Below are 18,583 nucleotides of genomic sequence, written 5' to 3' on the forward strand. Positions count from 1 at the left end.
CCCATGTCCATAATTTGGATGATTCAACATATTGTTAAGATGTCAGTTCTCCACAAATATATCTATAGACTTAACACAATTCTAATAAAAATCCCAGCAGAATTTATTCTGGATATAAACACACTTATTAAATATATATAGGGGGGGGTGGGGGGCAGAAATGAGAAAAGCCAAAACAATTTGAAAAATAAATGGCAAAGTTAGAAGACTCAAAGTACCTCATTTTAAGATTTAATATAAAGCTATAAAAATAAAGATAGTGAGTACTAGTGATATAATAGATATATAAATCAAGGAAACTGAATAGAGAACACAGAAATAAACCTAAACAAATATGGCCAATAATTTTTGGCAATTGAACAAAAGCAACTCAGTGAAGAAAAATTATTTCAACAAATGAAGCTGAAGCATATGAACATCCATATATAATAAAAGAAATTTTGACCTATACTTTATAACTTATATAAATGTTAACACAAAAAAAAAAATGTTAACACAAAAAGGTTCACAGACTTAAATATAAAACCTAAATTATAAAACTTCTAGAGGAAAATATTGGAGAAAAAAATGTGTGACCTTGTGTTAAGAAATGATCCCACTTTAGTAAATAAAAAAAGCGATGACACCAAAGGTAAAATTATAAAAGAAAAAAATGATAAACTGGATATCACCAAAACTTAAAACTTCTATTATATGAAAGATACTGTTAAGAGAATGAAATCACATACTGAGAGAAAATATTTACAAACCCTATCTTTTTTTATCAATTACAGTTGACATACAATATTAGTTTCAGGTATACAACACAGTGATTAGACATTCATATAACTTATGAAGTGATCACCCTGATAAGTCTAGTACCCACCTGACATCAAAATTTATTAAAATATTATTGGCAATATTCCCTATGATGTACTTTACACCTTCATGACTATTTACATAACTAGCAATTTATACATCTTATTCCTTTCCCCATTTTCATGCATCCTCCCAACCCCCAAGCCATCTGTCAACCATCATAAGTTTGTTTTGTTTGGTTGTTATAGAGTCCACAAATAAGTGAAATCATATGGTATTTGCTTTTCTCTGTCTGACTTATTTCACGCAGCATACTTCTCTTGAGGTCTATCCATGTTGTTGCAAATGGCAAGATCTCATTCTTTTTTATGGCTGAGTAATACTCCATTGTATATATGTACCACTTCTTCTTTATCCATTCATCTATTGATGGACCATAGGTTGCTTCTATATCTTGGTTATTGTAAATAATGCTGCAATGAACATAAGGGAGCATATGTCTTTTTAAATTAGTGTTTTGGATTTCTTCAGATAAATACCCAGAAGTGAGATAGCTGGGTCACATGGTAGTTTCTTTTTTAATTTATTGAAGAACCTTCATACTGTTTTCCACAGTGGCTGCACCAATTTATAATTCCACCAACAATGCGCAAGGGTTTCCTTTTCTCCACATCCTTGCCAATACTTGTTGTACAAACCCTATCTCTTAAGAGGAATTATATGCGAAAAATATATTAGAACTCTCAAAACTCGATAAGAAAATAAACTCAATTTTTAAAAACTGGACGAAGGATTTAAAAAGAGACAATTCATCAAAGATACAAAGATGGCAAATAAGCACATAAAAAGGTGTTCAATGTCATTAGGCATCAGGGAACATAAATTAAAACCACAATGAGATAACACTACACAGAAATTAAATTGACCATACCAAATGCTGGCAAGAATATGGAATAACTGGAACACCCATAATTTGTTGGTGGTAATGTAAAATGGTACAACCATTCCAGAAACAGGTTATAATGATTGCCAATGAAATATAATCTCTGCACGGAGGAAGACAGGGACCTAAAAGGGATGAAAACCAGTGAAAAGGTGGTATGGTCAATGGCTTGTAGGAATCAAAGGAATGCTAGAGTTGGGCCCTCACCGGGAGTAAACTGGACATACAAGCAGCAGTGACAGATAGAGGGAGATTTGAATTGAGGATCATGGCTATATTGGCAATAACTAAGAGAATGAGCGATGGAGTTAGAGGTTGCCAATAAGGTTGTTACAAAAGATGCTGTCAAGGAAATGAGAAAACAGAGTAACGGGAAGGTCATCTTCCTAGGTATTGAAACCACCAAAAACAACAAAAGTAGTAATGCTGGGAGAGTGACAGTGAGACAGGAGCAAAAATCTTCAGGGAAGATGACAGAGTGACACAGAGATGAGTAAATGACTAATACAGTGGTCTCCCATATCCACGGTTTTGGTTTCCACAGTTTAAGCTACCCATGGTCAACCACAGTCCAAAAATATTAAATGGAAAAGTCTGGAAATAAAACAATTCATATGTTTTAAATTACTGTTCTAAATAGTGTGTTGAAATCTTACGCCATCCTACCTGGGACATAAGTCATCCCTTCGTCCAGAGTATCCACATTGTATACCTACCCACCTGTTGGCCACTTAGTACCATCTCAGTTATTGGATCAACTTTTGTGGCATCACAGTCCTTGTGTTCAAGTAATCCTTACTTTACTTAATGTACATTTACATAATTTTTATTATAATTGTTATTTTTATTGTTGTTAATCCCTTACTGTGCCTAATTTATAAATTAAATGTTATCATAGGTATGTACATATTTTAAAAACATAGTAAATATAGGGGTCCAGACATCCACTGGATCTGTGTTGGAGATATGTGTTGGAACATTCCCTACAGATAAGGGATGACTACCATTTAAGGAAAAGTGGATTCAGTCTATTCATTTATCTTTCTGAATCTCAGTTTCTCCGTTTGTAAGTATGCTGCTAGACCTTCCATCATCAGGTTTTCACAAGGATTGAGAGTGATGAGCAAGTAGAACATCTGTCACCCACTGTAACTGGCAGACTTCAGCACGCAGGAATATTAAGTAAATTTTAAAGGGCATCTGCTAAGTCTCAGATGTGTGTCTCATTCACCTCCAACTAAAGTTGAGGAGTGTGTGTTAGAAGGCTCACTGAGCTCAGGGTTCACGCATGACAAATCATAATCATCATAATCCCCAGAGGTGGTTACCTAAGGCTCTCTCTAGTAAGCCTGGGCTGGGCCATGACCCTCCTATCTGTAGCTATTCATATCCATGTCATCTCCATCTTCCTGGCAGACACAGGGTTTCTTTGTCTCTTCCATCTGCAAACACCAGGCTTGCTGCCTTCCAACCTGAGTGTTTAATGCAGGAGATAAAAATGTAACTACTTGATCTGGTGTTTCTCCCCTTTTTATGGCCAAGCTAGCTGAAGGAGCCCAGGGAAGTGAAAATCTCCAGTGAAATGATGCCATGTATTCTGAACTGCACTGGACCCAGAAACGTGCAGAGGCTCTGGGGCAGTACATTCTGACTTTCTCCTAGCATGAGGAGCATGGACCAAGAGCTGGGTCAAGCCCTTTCCACTTCTTTGCTGTATCCTTCCATGCATTCAGCTCTAGATAGGTATTTCTACCAAGAGATGAGGTCTTGTCTACTAGTAGGGAAGTTTGTGTTTTACCAGGAACAGACATCAATATTCAGAGATTCCTTGTTCTTGAGAAAAAGACAGTAAAGTTGATGGAGTAAAGAGCCAGAGACTCAGGGATACTGTGTTGCAGCAACAGGGCTACCAGAGTTGAATGGGTCCACGTGATAAGGTGACCCTTCCTGTCCATTTTGCTGAGCCCAGCGTCCCTTGAGCCTCCCACTGCTGGTTCATCAGGGCTCTCAGAATCTCTTAGCTGGGACAAGCCATGAGCAGTTTATTTAGCATTACTCTCATGCAATCTTGAGAGTGGATCCCTAGCCTCCTCTACCTCATACTAGTCAGTAACCACATTTTCTTTGTTCATTGCCAATTTCATTGCCTAGTACATAGTAGGCTCTCAAGAAGGAAGGACAGAAAGAAGGAAGGAAGGGAGGGAGAGAGGGAGGAAGGGAGGGAGGGAGGGAGCAAGCAAGTGAGGGAGGGAAGGCGGGTGAGTGTCAGGGATGGAGGAACACACAACACAGCTCTTTGTGTCACCACTCAGCTCGGTGCTAGGTGTCAAAGCCTAGGACATTCAAAGTATCTTCCCTGAATTTTTCTCCATGACAATCTGCCTGAGCTGAGCAGTCATTTTTCTTTCTAGCATTTCCCTTCTTCTTCCTAAATTTTATACATATAAAAAAATGGGTGGCCACTCTTGTCTGAAAACATTTTCTGGATCCTTTTCCTAGCTAACAAACATTTACTTACCTCTTTCTCTAATGCAAAGTGATGCAGCAAACTGGAAGGAGACAAGAATCATTAATTCAGAAAAATGGTCGATCTCCTGCAGTTTGCTAGGCTTCCACTTATTTGCTGAGGAATCCAAGTTCTGGAAAAGCAAAACTGCACTATTTACCAACTATCATTTACCAGCCTAAGGCTGCTGTCATTGATTAGCACTGAAAGTGATGTTTGTCTCTTGTGTCCTTTCTGAACAGACTTCAAATAGACTTGTTTCAGTTACAAAACCAATAAGAAACCCTCTAGAGGAAAATACTTTGGGGGAATAGTGGTGGTATGAGGGTGACAAGAAATACTCTTTTATCCAACATTTTGAATCATTATCTGCAACTGATGCAGTCTGTTTGGGGAAGAGAGATGTTGGCATGTTACTAGAAAAAGAAATCAGCCTCTCAAAGATAATTCAGAAAGGCGTGCCTAGGGAAGAAAAGAGAAAACTCCAGAGGTAACTCATTAAAAAAAAAAAAAAAGATCAAGGTCCAAAATGCTTTTTCAATAGGCAAGTAACTTAAGGAGCCATGATTCAACATACAAACGGATTTGTGGTAAGAAAGAATCCTATTAGATTTAAATTACATTTGGTTTTTAAATTTATAATTTAATAAATTTCCCAGAACATTAAGAAAAAGCATATCTGTGTATGTTTTTCCCCAATTTTAGCATATCAGTCACATCTTTCCAGTAAACTTCCTGTGTAGAGCAAGTACTATTATAGATTGGTGGTAAATGACTGAAGCATATTTCCACCAGCCTTAACAGTTCATTTCCTTACTACTCCTCCCTCAGAACTGGAGGACTGCTGCTTTGAAAGAGCCCAGGATGGCCTTTGGCAGGCATCAGAATCAGAGAACAAGACTGAAAGACAGATTCCTGGGTCTCATCCCAGGAATTCTGACTCAATAAATCTGTGAAGGGCCTGGTACCTGCAGTTTTAGCAAGGATCCAAGGTGACTCTGCTGCAGGTGGCCCATGGAACATATGAATTCTGGCTTAGAGAAGATGTCCTCTAGGCTGTTGTGTCAACAGAAATTGCCCTGCCTTCTGGACCTAGCACATTCCCTGCTTCAAATGCTCTCCATATCAAACTTGGTGAACAGGTACTAATCAGTACTGCTGTGCTGGGCAAGCCAATCTGTGGGGCTCAGTTTGACATACCTCTGATTTCTCTTTATTCTGTTAGAATGATTACAGGAAATTATCTATGCAATGCAAGGATTTCGTGGTGGGCGTGCTGGACCTATGCCGAGACACAGAAGAGGTGGAAGCAATTTTAAATGGTGACGTGAACTTCCAAGTCTGGTCCGATCACCACCGTCCAAGTCTGAGCCGGATCAAACTCGCCATTAAATACGAAGTCAAGAAGGTAAGCTTCCCCACCTCTCCTGGCCTTCCCACCAGGCAGGTACTGCTGATCTAGCTTTGTATTCATTAATATTTTATGTTCCCACAAGGTGACAGTAACACCATCAATTACCCAATTTCTCTCTAGACAGGGAGCTGCCAGTCTGGCAGGACTACTCAGAGCCCCTCTTATCATCCTGTTTCCCTTCTCCCCCAGCCTATCGGCATGACCATTATTCCATGAACAGGCTTTCAACCTTGAGAACCGAAGAGATTTTTTTCAGCCTCTAACCACTGGTAGGGACAATGTCACTGTGAGTGTTCCCATCAGCTAGCAGGTCAATAGCCAAGTTTTCATCAGAAACATATTACAAAGGTTTTTCAGCAGCATGTATTGAGCTTTTTCTGTGTGTCTAGGGACTCGTTATGTAGAAAATGTTTTAGTGTTAAGGCTTTTGTGGGATCCATGGTTCTAGGAGGCTTTGAGGAATTTCACTCCCAAAGCTCATGAAAGTCCATAGTAGGAAGCTTGAGTCGATTTTCATAAGAACAAGTTTGTTCCATCTCCTCAGTTGACCTCAAGATGTCTTTAATGGCCACTAGCACCCAGCAGCCCTCAGACCCACAGTGGCTGGTCAGACTGAGGTCCTAAGGAGCAAAACTCAATTATGTGTCCACTTTGGATGTACTCTGGATTCTTTAGAATCTGCTCTTATGTTAGATGATGTCAATTCATCCTGATGAAAACTGCAGAGCTCCGAAGATCATGTGTTTAAATGTGAATGTGCTGTCCACAGAACAAGACAGCTAATTGGTCTTTCAGAATTTATTTTTTTTCCCTCGCTATTTCACAGGGTCAATACTAGGGATATTTTCAGTATTCTCAAAACAGCCTCTGGGCATTTCTCCCCTTGCCTGATTATCTTGTTTGGGGTGTACCATCCTTTAACAACTCACATGTTTCTCTGGAATTCATCTAGAGAGTGCTTCCAAGTTTGATAAAATCTTCCTGCCCTTTTACTTTTAACAATAACCAAAAAATTTTTTTTTAAAAAAACGGCTTTTTTAAAAGACTCTGAGTCCCAAAGATAAAACTGATAAATCATGAGAAGGTGGCCTTAGATTAATATTCAAAAGCATAGAGTGATAGGAGAAGAGGAGTCAGGCTGCAGTTTCAAGTACAATCCTATTTTCTTAACTTAGGGAAACTCATTTTTTAGCCTACCCCAAGAACTCACAGAGGCTTTCCATCAAAGTACAGCAATCTCTCCTGAAGCTGCTGAGATATCCATTGCCTTGAAGGTCAAACAAACCCTGCTGTGAATGGTAAAGACAGGTTTGGTAAAGAAAGGGTTTGAGCTTCCAGAACCAGAAGCATTTTCTTCCTTCCCCAGGCCAGAGCATCTTCCTGCCTCCCAGCAGAGGGTAAAAGGTGAAGATGTCCTTGAAAACCCAAAGAACAGATGCTTGGCATTTGTAGATTTACATTCGCAGTTTTAGATATTTAGGAGAAATTCCAACAACCTATGAAATGCAGGCATTCGCAATTTTCCTGAAACATAAATCCAAATCTCTTAGCAAAACAGTCATTGAAGGTAGATAGGTTAGCTAGTCCAGAAATCTGGCCACCACTTCAGAGCTACATGTTCCCCCTCGTTGTCAACTACCAAGTATGAAATGGCTGTGGTGATGAATGCAAAAAAAAAGTGAGACCCCCCCCCCATGAACATGATGGTTCAGGCCAGAATAAAAGGTTTTATGAGGAAAATCATTTAGTCTAGTGGTATTTGCCAAATAGGGGGTCGTAAAGGTCTCAGGAAATAGCCATCGTGAATGTCAAGTGCCTGCTGCAATCCATAAGGAGGATGATGATAAACGACCCACATAAAATGTCAGCCTTGCTCATTTCAAAGACCTCCCATCTCTTGAACCATGTATGCCATCAGGTGACAGCAGACAGACACATGGTTTTCCTTGACATTTATTCTATTGTGATTTACCAGTGAAAATGTCCAATATTAAAAAGGCTTATTACTATTATAATGAGAATTCAGTTTTAATTTCTGGACTCTAGCAGGCTGGCCTGGGCACAATCTAACCCTGGGTCACTGAGTGAAGGAACAACTAGCACCAGGGCCCATTCACGAACACACTGCCTTTCACGACTGAGACAGATACACACACGCGCGTGCGCGTGCACACACACAGAGTCTTACAAATTAAATATAAAACCGTGAAAAATTCCTAACACTCTGCCCATGTGATATCAACTTGAACCATTAATTCACTGATCAAAGCAAACTGGTTGTTCCTGGTAGTTTCATGGGCTAATAAGTGTGACCTTAAGAAAAGGTTTTGTGTTCGAACAAGTCAAATAGACTTATTTGTTAAAGAAATTACAGAACGTTTAATATGCATTGATACCCTAAAAAAAAAAGGTTATAATATCTATTACTTAACACAGAATTCTATTTCTCATAGAACATCTGGTGAAACCAGTTGTCCATGTAACAGTCTTTGGGAAACTCTAATATAGAATCAGCCTATATATCTATGAAGTGCATAAATCTGAATGAAGTGGGTGCCGCCTTGTGGCTGGTACTGCACCCTAGATCCTGTCCTTCATCTGAATGTTTGCCTCTCTTCAGGCACCACTCTAATGCCTGGTCCCCTGGCTGGCTCAGTCGTAATGTCACCTTCCATTAGATAAAGACAATAGTCCCACCGTGGCACATGGGGCCACTTGGTAACAAGGAAAGAATCATGAAGTAAGTGTCAGGAGACCAGATTTCTAGCATAATTCTTATAGTTACTAGCCATTTGGTCTCGGGCAGTTCTTTGAAGTGCTCTAGGCCTCATTTCCCAGCTGCAAAATGGGCATATAAGTGTTTGCTTCACAAAGTTTTCTATGAACTTTCAAATAAATTGATATAAGAGGAAGTGCTCTAGAAACTAAAGTTCTCTGCAGTGCCACGGGGAAGCATCATTGCTGCCATTCAGTGATGTCCCCCTTCCTTGGGATTATAGGGATCCTTTAATCCCTGGAGACATTCCCTATCTTGTCCTTTGTTATCTCCCCAGAGAATACTAGAAATGTCTCCCCCTAACCCCCGTGTAACGACATCATCCTTATAGCCCAAAATGCCTCCCAAAAAGACCAAAGGCCCCGTGATGACATGGTGGTTCTCCACGACTTCTACCTTAAAAGGGTAACTCAGTCTCCTCGATAACACATGTAGATGTGTCATCTGAAATGTTAAACACTGTGTCTGGAAGGCAGTGTTGGAGAAGTGGCTAAGACAGTACTCTCTGAGGTTAATCCTGGTTCAACCACTTATTCATAAGATCACTTGAGCAAGTCACTTAGCCTCTCTGTGTCTCACTTTCCTCATCTATAAAGTTTGAAGAATAATGCCTACTTCCTAAGATTATAAGGATTGAATGGAATAAAGTACGTGTGCCTCACCAGCCTGTAGGTATGAATGAGGCATTGTTAATTTACACACTGTACTGGCTCAGAATGAATGCCTACATAAGACATTTCTGTTATCCATATCAGTTCCTCCCAACCATTAAAGGTATAGTCCTCTCAGAAGCCAAACTTGCCTCATGAAAAAGCAAGGATGCTTCTCTTCCTATGCTGAATCACACTTAAGCTCAAAAGTGACTCCACTATGCCTCATGGATAACAATCCCTTCAGCTTTGGCCTGAAGCACCCATATATAGAGGCCTTAGTCTTCTCGTCCAAGGCCGATCTGAGTAATAGACATCTTACCGTCTTCTCCATTTCTATCTATCTCTGTCCCGTCTTCTCACCCTGCATATCGACTCTAAATAAATGCTTAGGGCACTTCCATCCTACCTGCTGAAAAGACCTAACAACTTCTGAATCTGTTTTGGCTCAGCTGGGCCCAGGCTGCACCGATAAAATAAGGTCAGTGTCTGGCATGCAGTCATTGCTAAGTGACCAGTCACAGAGACCCAGATACAATCCTTGGTGCTCTAGTCAACTTGTCTGAGGACACACGTCTGGGCCCTTCACCCTCATGCCTCCCTCTCTCCCTCTTTATAGCTTCTTCATCTCTAGGCTTACAGGGATGTTATGTTCTTTCTCCTGCATCATTTCTTCCTTTTTCCTGACTCCAAGTCTGTCTTAATGAGGATCAGGTGAGTCTCCTATTCACCAAAAGAACTTTGTAGGCCTGGGTCCTGAGGACTCAATTGCCAAGGAAGAGTGGGATGAAAAGAACCTAAGGGTCCTATTTTACATGGCAGAGGCCTTAACTCCACCTTCAGAGGAGGTGTACACCCCTTAGAACATAACTAAGCTACATAATGTCTGCTACAAAAACACACACACACACACACACACACACACACACACAAAACTTTTTGTCAAAATTAAATTATTCCTATTGCAGAAAACATATTTCTTATCAGGCAATATCACCAGTAAGGATGGTTAGTTTGATGTGACAAGCTGTTTTAGCCATCACCTCTGAGCTGTACGGACACTCATCAGCTTGCTGGGGTCCTGAAGAGCATGAGACACAGTCTTGCCCTGAAGGAGCCATCAGTGCGGGGCGTGAGGTGAAGACAGGTAGGCTGACTATCGCAGCAGCAGCCTCTGCACTTCACTAGCCGAGCAAAGTAGAGTTCACAGCAGTTACCTCTTTTGGACTTCCAGTTCTAGCACCCTGGCATGTACTTGGCTTGATCTGGGGAATCTAAACAAGGTGCCAGCAACCTTTCCTTCCAACTCCCCACTCTCCTCAGGAAGCAGCTCCATTCTGCTGAGCTTTCTAGTTCCTGGATTTCCAGAGGTGTCCTTTCCTGACTCTGCCAAGCTCCTGGTGGTTCCTGTATCAGAAAGCTAGTCTAGCATGAAATAAAGACCTGGGACAGGACAACGGGAGGATTGCAGAGAGAAACCCTCGCTAGCCCTACTCGGTAACACAGTTCCCTTTCTTCACACTGTTGTACTAAGGAAATAATATGCCTTGTGAGTTTTATACATATACTCACTCATTTAACAAGCATTCAGTGCTGTCTGTGATACCACCAGCTCTGTGCTGGGCAGTGCGAGGAGGCTGAGAAGACCAAGACCCAGGTCTTGTCCTTGAGGGGTTCATGTAGCAATAGAGAGAGATGTGTGAACAAAGGTTTGCAATCCTGTCTTGACAGGGCAAACAGGAATGGGAAGGGGGCAGAGGAAGCACTGACCGGCTCAGTGCAGCCCTTGAGAAAAGTTTCCCAGAAGAGAAATGCTTAAGACAGGGCTTAAAGGATGAAAAGTGCAGGATGGGATGGCAACTTAGGCAGAGAAAGGTATAAGTTAAAAAGTTACAAACACCTAAGAGTTACATGTGCAGGGAACATGCTTAGAGAGGGGAGAGTGCTTCCCTGTGGCTATAGCACTGTGGGAAAGAGAGTGGAAAGCTTGTCAGAACCAGATCCCAGAGGGCATTACATGCCATGCACATGCACTTGGACTTTATCTTGCCAGCAGTATCCAACAGAATGTTCTGTGATAATGGAAATCCTCTATTTTGTACTCTCTAATATGGTAGCCACTAGCCCCATATAGCAAATTAGCACTTGAAATATGGTTGATGTAATTATGAGGCTGAATTCTTACTATTTTAAAATTAAATTTCAAAAGCCACATGTGGCCAGTGGTTAGCAAATGGACATCATAACTGCATGCCTTCTCTCATACATTCAACAAGTTTCTACTGAGGGACTATAAAGTGTGCTGTGCTGATCACTGGGAACGTGGTGGTGAATAAAAACGACACAATGTCAGCCATCACAAGGAAGACGTAGTAATCAAAACATAAGACCAATAAATTGTAATTCTGCAATTAAAGTGAGTGTTGTAAAAGTGTAGAACATGATATTATCACTTCTAAAAGCAGATGTGACCTTATCAGGGAGGTCACATGGCTTCTCTGAGGAACTCATGCTTGCTCTGAGAAAAAATGAACCAGAGATGGACAGGACATTGCTGGCTGAGAGAACATGTTCAATGGCCCTGTGGTGAGAAGAAACAGAGCATGTAAGAAGAACTGAAAGAAGGTGAATGTGGTCAAGTTACAAGGCACGAGCAAGAGTGGGGTGTGAGATGAGTCCAACTAAGCAAAGAGGGACCAGACCGTGCAGAGGTCTGAACACCATGCTAAAGGATTGTGTTTTTGTTCTTTTAAGAATAGGAAGCCATTTACAAGCCAAGTAGTTGTAAAAATGAGGCTAGATGCAGAGACAGCTTTTCCTCCGTTGGATATGGATGAAGCATTATTTGTTGGCAAAAGGAATAGGATATTAATCAAGACAGGTGACGTTATACTATGTTGAAAAGCAAAACCAAAGTTATAGTGGCTTTTAACAAAAGGAGGCTTATTTATTGCTCATCCTATTTCTGTCTAGGAACAGAATCTGCTGAGGAATCCACACTAATAGAATAGCCACCACCTCATATGTTTTCACCCTGCCCAAGGGAAATCCAGCTCTGGAGAGTTTTGTACCAGCAATTAAATACTGTCTCCTGGAAGTTACACACATTGTTTCTGTTTACAGCTCATTGTCAACAGTCAGTCACATCATTCACCCCACCACAAGAAGTGGCAGGATGTATAACCCTACCACGCATCTGAAAAGAGAAAAAAATGGAGTTACTTGGTAGATCACATTAATGACTGCCAACAGGAGAAAAGTTGAAGAAATGCATATTGATAGTCTTAACCTCTCTGTAAACAGGAAGCAGAATCACCTGCTGAGGTAGAAAGCAGCCTGAAAAAGTTATTAAAAAATTTCAGGAAAAATTCTATGAGAGATGGGAGAGCTAAATGGTAGATCCAATAACCCAGCCAAGACTGGAGATTGTAAATTAGTTGGTAATAGCCTGTGTTCTCAATAAAAATGAAAAATCTCTACCAAAAAAAATGGTAAGACTTCAAGTTAGTATCCTCCATGAACCTCAATTCTCTGCTATCAACGTGATTTCAAAATTCCTTCATAGACATGGAGCCCAGAAGTACACAAAATATGCTCGCAGGTCACAGCACCCAGAAGGTTCCCCTCAGAGAAGAAAGCCAAGGAGGGAAGAACAAAGTTAGAGGTGAGGATAGGAGCCAATCCCACTCACACCACCACTCTGTTTAACCCCAGGAGTCCCTTTATTCTTTCTTCTAAAAATCACCATCTTGTGAACATTTTATAGTCATGCTGTGAATGGGCCCATTTTTATATCTGGAAAACCTCACAGGAGGAGAAAATAGAACCTGCTGGGTTGCAATATAGTGTTATGGCTGGAAGCCTGCCTGCTCAGGTTCTCCAGTTACTAAATATGTGGCTTTAGATAAGTTACTGATTCTGCTGGCCTGCAGGGCCCTCCCAGATAAGGCAGACACTGCTCCACCCTGCAAGAGCCTTCTGGCCTAAATCTGTGCTGTGAGACACAATGAGGCCCAGCAGTAGATGCACAATTGGCTGAACCCCTCGCCCTAGTATAGTGACCATGGGTAGGAACGCTAGAGAGAGGGCAGATGACCTCTGCTGGGGTTATGTTAAATTTCCTCCAACCGCACAGAGCACAGCGCCAGCGAGCAAAGGGAACCTGGGGACACTGGGGTTTTCTAGAGGACGTCTGAGAGGTCAGTCATTAGCTCACATGCTCTGAGCTGACATTCTCCTCACCGTGCTTTCCTGCTGAGGTATCATTTTAACAGATGCTCATCAGAGGTAAGAAGATCAGCGTTGTCAGAAACACAGTCTGGCTGGTCAGGCACTGCCCCAAACTGCACCACAGGGTGCCCACTAGCTGCCAAACACGGCTGGAATCCACTGGTGTCGAAAGAATCAGTCAGCATCCTCTTTGGGGATTCCTCTTGGCACTTCTGTAACCCTAGCCCGGCCACATGGCACAAAAATGATTAACATCCATTCATCTCTTGGCTCAGAGGGGCTATCTTTTGCACAAAAAAGTTTTGCTTTTCTCAAACAATAAATCTCAATAAGGACTAGTCCAAGTATGTATACGTGTGTGTATGTCTGTATATACATGTGTATGTGTATATGTATATGTGTGTATGAATGTATGTATGTGTGTATATGAATGTATGTATACATGTGTGTATATGTGTATATATACATATATATACATACACACACACACATATAATATCTCCATCCTTTTTCTGCCTGGAAAACTCTCAGAAAAAGAAAAACTGAACGTGTTGGACAAATATACAGTGTTGTACTGGAAGCCTGACTGCACATGTTCGAATCCCTAGTCTTTCATTTTTCCTACTAAATATATGGTTATAGACAAGTTTTTTGTCTCTGGGCCTCAATTTTCTTATTTAGATAATGGGAACAAATAATAGTACTTAATAAACAATAATCAATGTTCGTTAACATATATAATGTAGCTAGAACATGGTAAGTGCATAAGAAATGACACTTAATGGAAGCTGCCTGTCATGTTGGCTTTACAAGCAGAACTACCCTTAAGACTAAACAAGGTTTCTCAACCTCAGCACTACTGACAATTGAGGCCAGATAGTTCTTCACTGTAGGCACTCCCCTGTGCATTACAGGGCAGTTAACAACATCTCTAGCCTCTACCAACTAGATGTCAATAGCACCCTCCCCCCAAGCTGTGGCAACCAAAAATGTCTCCAGACAAGGTCTCTAAGGTCCCTGGGAGAAGGGGTGAGGACAATATTATCCCTGTTGAGAATCTCTAGGATAGTTATCAGGTTCTAGGGCATAACCCCTTAACCATAAACCCCTGAGAAGAGAGACTACAGTTCTCCAAGGATGCGCTGCATCTCTCTAGACCAAAGGCATGGTTAGATCAAACTCAAAATCATTATATATTTTCAACAAGCTAAATTCTCATCTTAGCTATACAACAGAACCACCCACAGCTTTCTAATCCAATTCTTCTAAGTGGGAGCCCAGACATGGTGTTTTTTAAAGGATTTCTGATGGTTTTAACTTTGTAAAGACTGAGCTTCTGGAAGGTGGGATCTTTCTTCATCTTCTTGTTTTGGAAGACAAAGCAGGTTGGGTGGTGAGTAAATAAATAGATGAGTGTAAAATGTGAAGTCATAGGCTTTAATGCTTCTCCAAATATCTGTAATTCTCCTTGTGATTAAAAATTTACATAACAGAATTCAGATGATGTTCCAGGCTGGCTTCAGAGTATGGGGCCATCATCTTCATTCCCTCCATTGCTGACCTGTGTCCCTTTTGGGTTAGTAACTCTGGAAAAGAGATCTTCCTATCCAGAGAGGCCCTAACGCTGGCATTGTCCTGGCAGTATTAAGGATGGAGCAGGATGGGTGGCTCCCAGGGTGGTCCTGCACTATCAGAGAGAGGGGCAATGGGGCCTTGTCTTCCTTCCAAAGAGGAGACTGGATCACTGAGTGCTCCTCAGGGGACCAGCAATGCTCCTTCCATTCACCAGCCTGAACTGCTGACCCACCCCCACAACCTGCCTGGCTCAGCTTTAAGAGAAAAGATGCTTCCTCTTTGCCTTTCCTCAGGCCTACTGTGAATCACCTGACACATCTTTCTCTAAAGAGCAGATACGACCATGCATTTACAAAAGAGACTTCAGATCCTCAGAGTATGAGTGGTCGCAATAGGGCAGAAAACCATTGCCCTTTTAAATATTGTGCTGCTTTTTGTCAGCTTTTTCAATATATAAATATTTGCATGAATGGATAATCCTTTAAGGTTTTTTCTTCTTGATCGTCATATTCCCTGAGCCATATTGCCTTAGCTTGTATAACTCTTTATATTCATCATCTGCTGCATTTGTTAAGATAGGCAGAGCCAGGGTATTATTACATCTTGATTTGGGGGTTAACAAGAAGAGAGGAATCTGAGGAGTATTCAAGGGGGGACCATAAATCCCCAATGCAAATCAGAGGCATTTACTAGCTCAAAGTGGAAAGAATAAGAGTCATATTCAAATTGTCAATTTTATACTAGAATCAAACGGATATTAGAAATTATAGTCCCCCACATCCTAAGGACCTGCATCTAATTCCAGTACTTAAGCTAAAGAACACTATACATTTGTCTCATTTCTGTACTAAATGCTCGTATGGATTCTAAGTCTTAATGAGCATTTGACCTTTTATATATTCTTCCCATTATATACTATAATGCATCATACTTTTATCAACATTCATCTGCCTAAGGTCACTTGTTAATTTCTTGATGACAGGGGAGTTTTCTAAGTATAACTGTGAGTGAAAATCTCCACATAATAGAGATGCTTTCATTTGTGTAATCCAGACATAGTCATATCTTGCCTGGATGATTACAATAGCTTCTACCTGGTTGACCTAACTTCTGCCCCCTTCACTCCCCCCACCCCCACTCCACACACACAAGGACAGTCAGAGAAATTTTTAAGTAATCAGATGATGTCATGCCTTGGTTTAAATCTTCCATCTAAAGGTGAATAAGACGGGCACAGTTCCTGCCCCCAGCGAGTCATAGCCTAATAATCTTTACCACTAGAAGCAGTGCCTGAAATGAGGGTCCTTGCGCAAGAGCTCCTTGTGATCGCAGGAGAAACCTGCAATGAAGGGGGCAGAAGGATAGGGCAAGAGAAGCAGCTAAGCTAAGGTGTGGTTTCAGTGAAGCCTACTTTCAGCCTGATCTGGGGTGGCTGGGAGTCTGGAGTGTGAGGAGCATTAAAGACATGCCCTGTGCCCTGTAGTGAGGCATGGGAACCAGCCTTTTCTATACCTGTTCCAGTCAGCTACAGGCTGTCCCCAAGAAGAGGGAATAACTTCCCAGATATTTCTGTATCCAACAACCCCAGCAGCTGGGGAAAGGTGCACCTTACTGGTAAAGGAATCTTGGCAATCTTGACAGGCTGCCACCACCATCTTCTTGGCCCTAAAGCGCTTAAATTCCAAACTACTAACTACAGCCTACAAAATGCTACAAGGCCTGGCCTCTGCCTTCCTCTCTCAATTCACTTCATGCCAAGCTCCCTCCTGCTCATTCATCTCCAGCTGCAATGCCTGCCTCTCCATTCCTTAAACACTCCACATTAGTTCCCACCCCAGAGAAGTTACTAATTCCTTTCCGTCAAATCTCTGCTGGCTGGATCCTCTTTGTTGTTCAAAAATCAGATCAACTGCCTCTTCCTCAAAGAGACTCTCCTGACCACCCCATCTGAATGCAGTCACTACGTCGCTTCTTCCCTCATCAGTCACTCTCTACCCCAGTGCTCTCTTTTGTAGTAAATAACCTTTGTTTCATCTGTTTACTAGTTATTGTCTATTTCTCCCAGCACAGTAAACTCTGTGGCAGAAGCTCACAAGTTTCCCTAGCCTAGAGCAGATCCAGGCAATTAGAAGATTCTTAAAAAATATTTATTGAATTTGATAACTGAATGAATGAACGAATGCACCATACTTGAGTTTTCTTTCAGTTCTTCTTTTTCTGAAATATAACAAAATCCCATGTTCAAGTTGCGACACATTCCTAGAAGCTATTGAGGAAACTCTCAAAGTTCTCTTGAGAATCAAAATAAGATGAACTAGTAGATATTAGTCATTATTTGTCTCATTCTTGAACTCCTATGACTATTGGCACCAAGTCCATGGAAACTCAGATTATAGCTGACAGTGTTATTTTGGAAGGAAGGAAGGAAGGAAGGGAGGGAGGGAGGGAGGGAGGGAGGGAGGGAGGGAACATTTAAATATAAAACAGCATTGCTTGATTAATAAAATTTGTAATGATTTGATCATTTTTCTTCAATAATTTACTTCAAGTTGCATCCTGAATTACAAATTAATTAATTGTTATACTTAATATTCTATAATAAGCCCATTTGATGTATTATCGTCTGATCGCTTTGCTTCCTCCCCTTCTGATAGATATTAGGCTTGATGGACATACTTGCAAGCTTGAAGGAAAGAACAAGCATAGGTGACACCAATTAGCAGCTAACTCTGTGGATATTAAAAGGATAAGTAGGACCCAGCCCCCTGCCTATAAGAACTTACATCCTAAAGGCTACACAGACTGAACCTAGTCCTTTATCAGACAAGGAAAGAGTAACTCAGGCAAAAATGATGTGGGGAAACTTCAAAGAGGAAGAAGAGGTAGCTTCTGCGTCAGACCCTGAAAGGTGGGTCAGAGATCAAAAGAAAGGGAGAATGAAGACATGCTAGATGCAGGAAACAGTGGGCAGAGCACAAAGGTGGAATCATGTTTGAAGAATTATAACATGGGCAGGATGAATGCTTAAGGGAAGAGAGGAGGCCAAGAAAGAGGGGGCGAAATGATGGGGGAGATCAGGAGCCTAGGGTTGGAGGAAATTTGACCTGCTGGGGAAGCCGGCAGGCTGTAATGGGCTGTGGCGGGGCCTGGAGATGTGCCTTCATTCCATAATGGAACGGCAACTCTAGAGATTGATTATCTTTGCATTTGCCATTACAACTGTATCTACTGCATTTATCGCACAGACAGTATTATAACAATAAGAAAAATATTTAAAAGGTAAATAATCTACAATCATATGCCATATATGTCAGATGTTTTCATTTGTTTGCAAACTTCCAATTCTTACCCATATGAACACACGTATTTTTATATTTATAGCTATCGGGTAAATAATTTTGTGACTTGATTCACCTCGCATCAGAAGGCAAACCTTTTTCTATTTTTCTATAATTATTATTTTTATACCAGGGTTAAGACTGATGTACCATTATGTGTGTATCTTCTCTACTGATGAACACTCGCTTTTTATATGTATTTATATTTGATTATTATCACCATACATATTACTTTCTTTCCTTATTTTCTATTTCCTAAAATTGAAATTCTGAGAGTGACACTACTGAGTCAAAGGACACAAATATTTTTGAAACACACTGCAAATGTCTATACTATTTTTCAATGTCAAAAG

At 41.0% G+C, this 18,583-nt stretch overlaps 1 protein-coding gene across 4 annotated transcripts in view; it reads left to right on the forward strand.

Annotated features, from left to right (window-relative positions):
- The window catches only part of TRPC7 (transient receptor potential cation channel subfamily C member 7), a 124,191-nt gene that overhangs the window by 33,854 nt on the left and 71,754 nt on the right, over window positions 1-18,583 (forward strand). For 2 of the 4 annotated variants that reach the window (XM_016137714.2, XM_036224735.1), the window contains exon 3: window positions 5,473-5,655. The exons of the other annotated variants lie outside the window; for them this stretch is intronic. In XM_016137714.2, coding sequence (XP_015993200.1) covers window positions 5,473-5,655 — 183 coding nt within the window. The remainder of the gene's footprint in view (window positions 1-5,472; window positions 5,656-18,583) is intronic. 4 annotated transcript variants of the gene reach the window in all.

The sequence above is a fragment of the Rousettus aegyptiacus genome, unplaced genomic scaffold, assembly GCF_014176215.1.
Source record: "Rousettus aegyptiacus isolate mRouAeg1 unplaced genomic scaffold, mRouAeg1.p scaffold_m13_p_7, whole genome shotgun sequence".
In the NCBI taxonomy this organism is placed as follows: domain Eukaryota; kingdom Metazoa; phylum Chordata; class Mammalia; order Chiroptera; family Pteropodidae; genus Rousettus; species Rousettus aegyptiacus.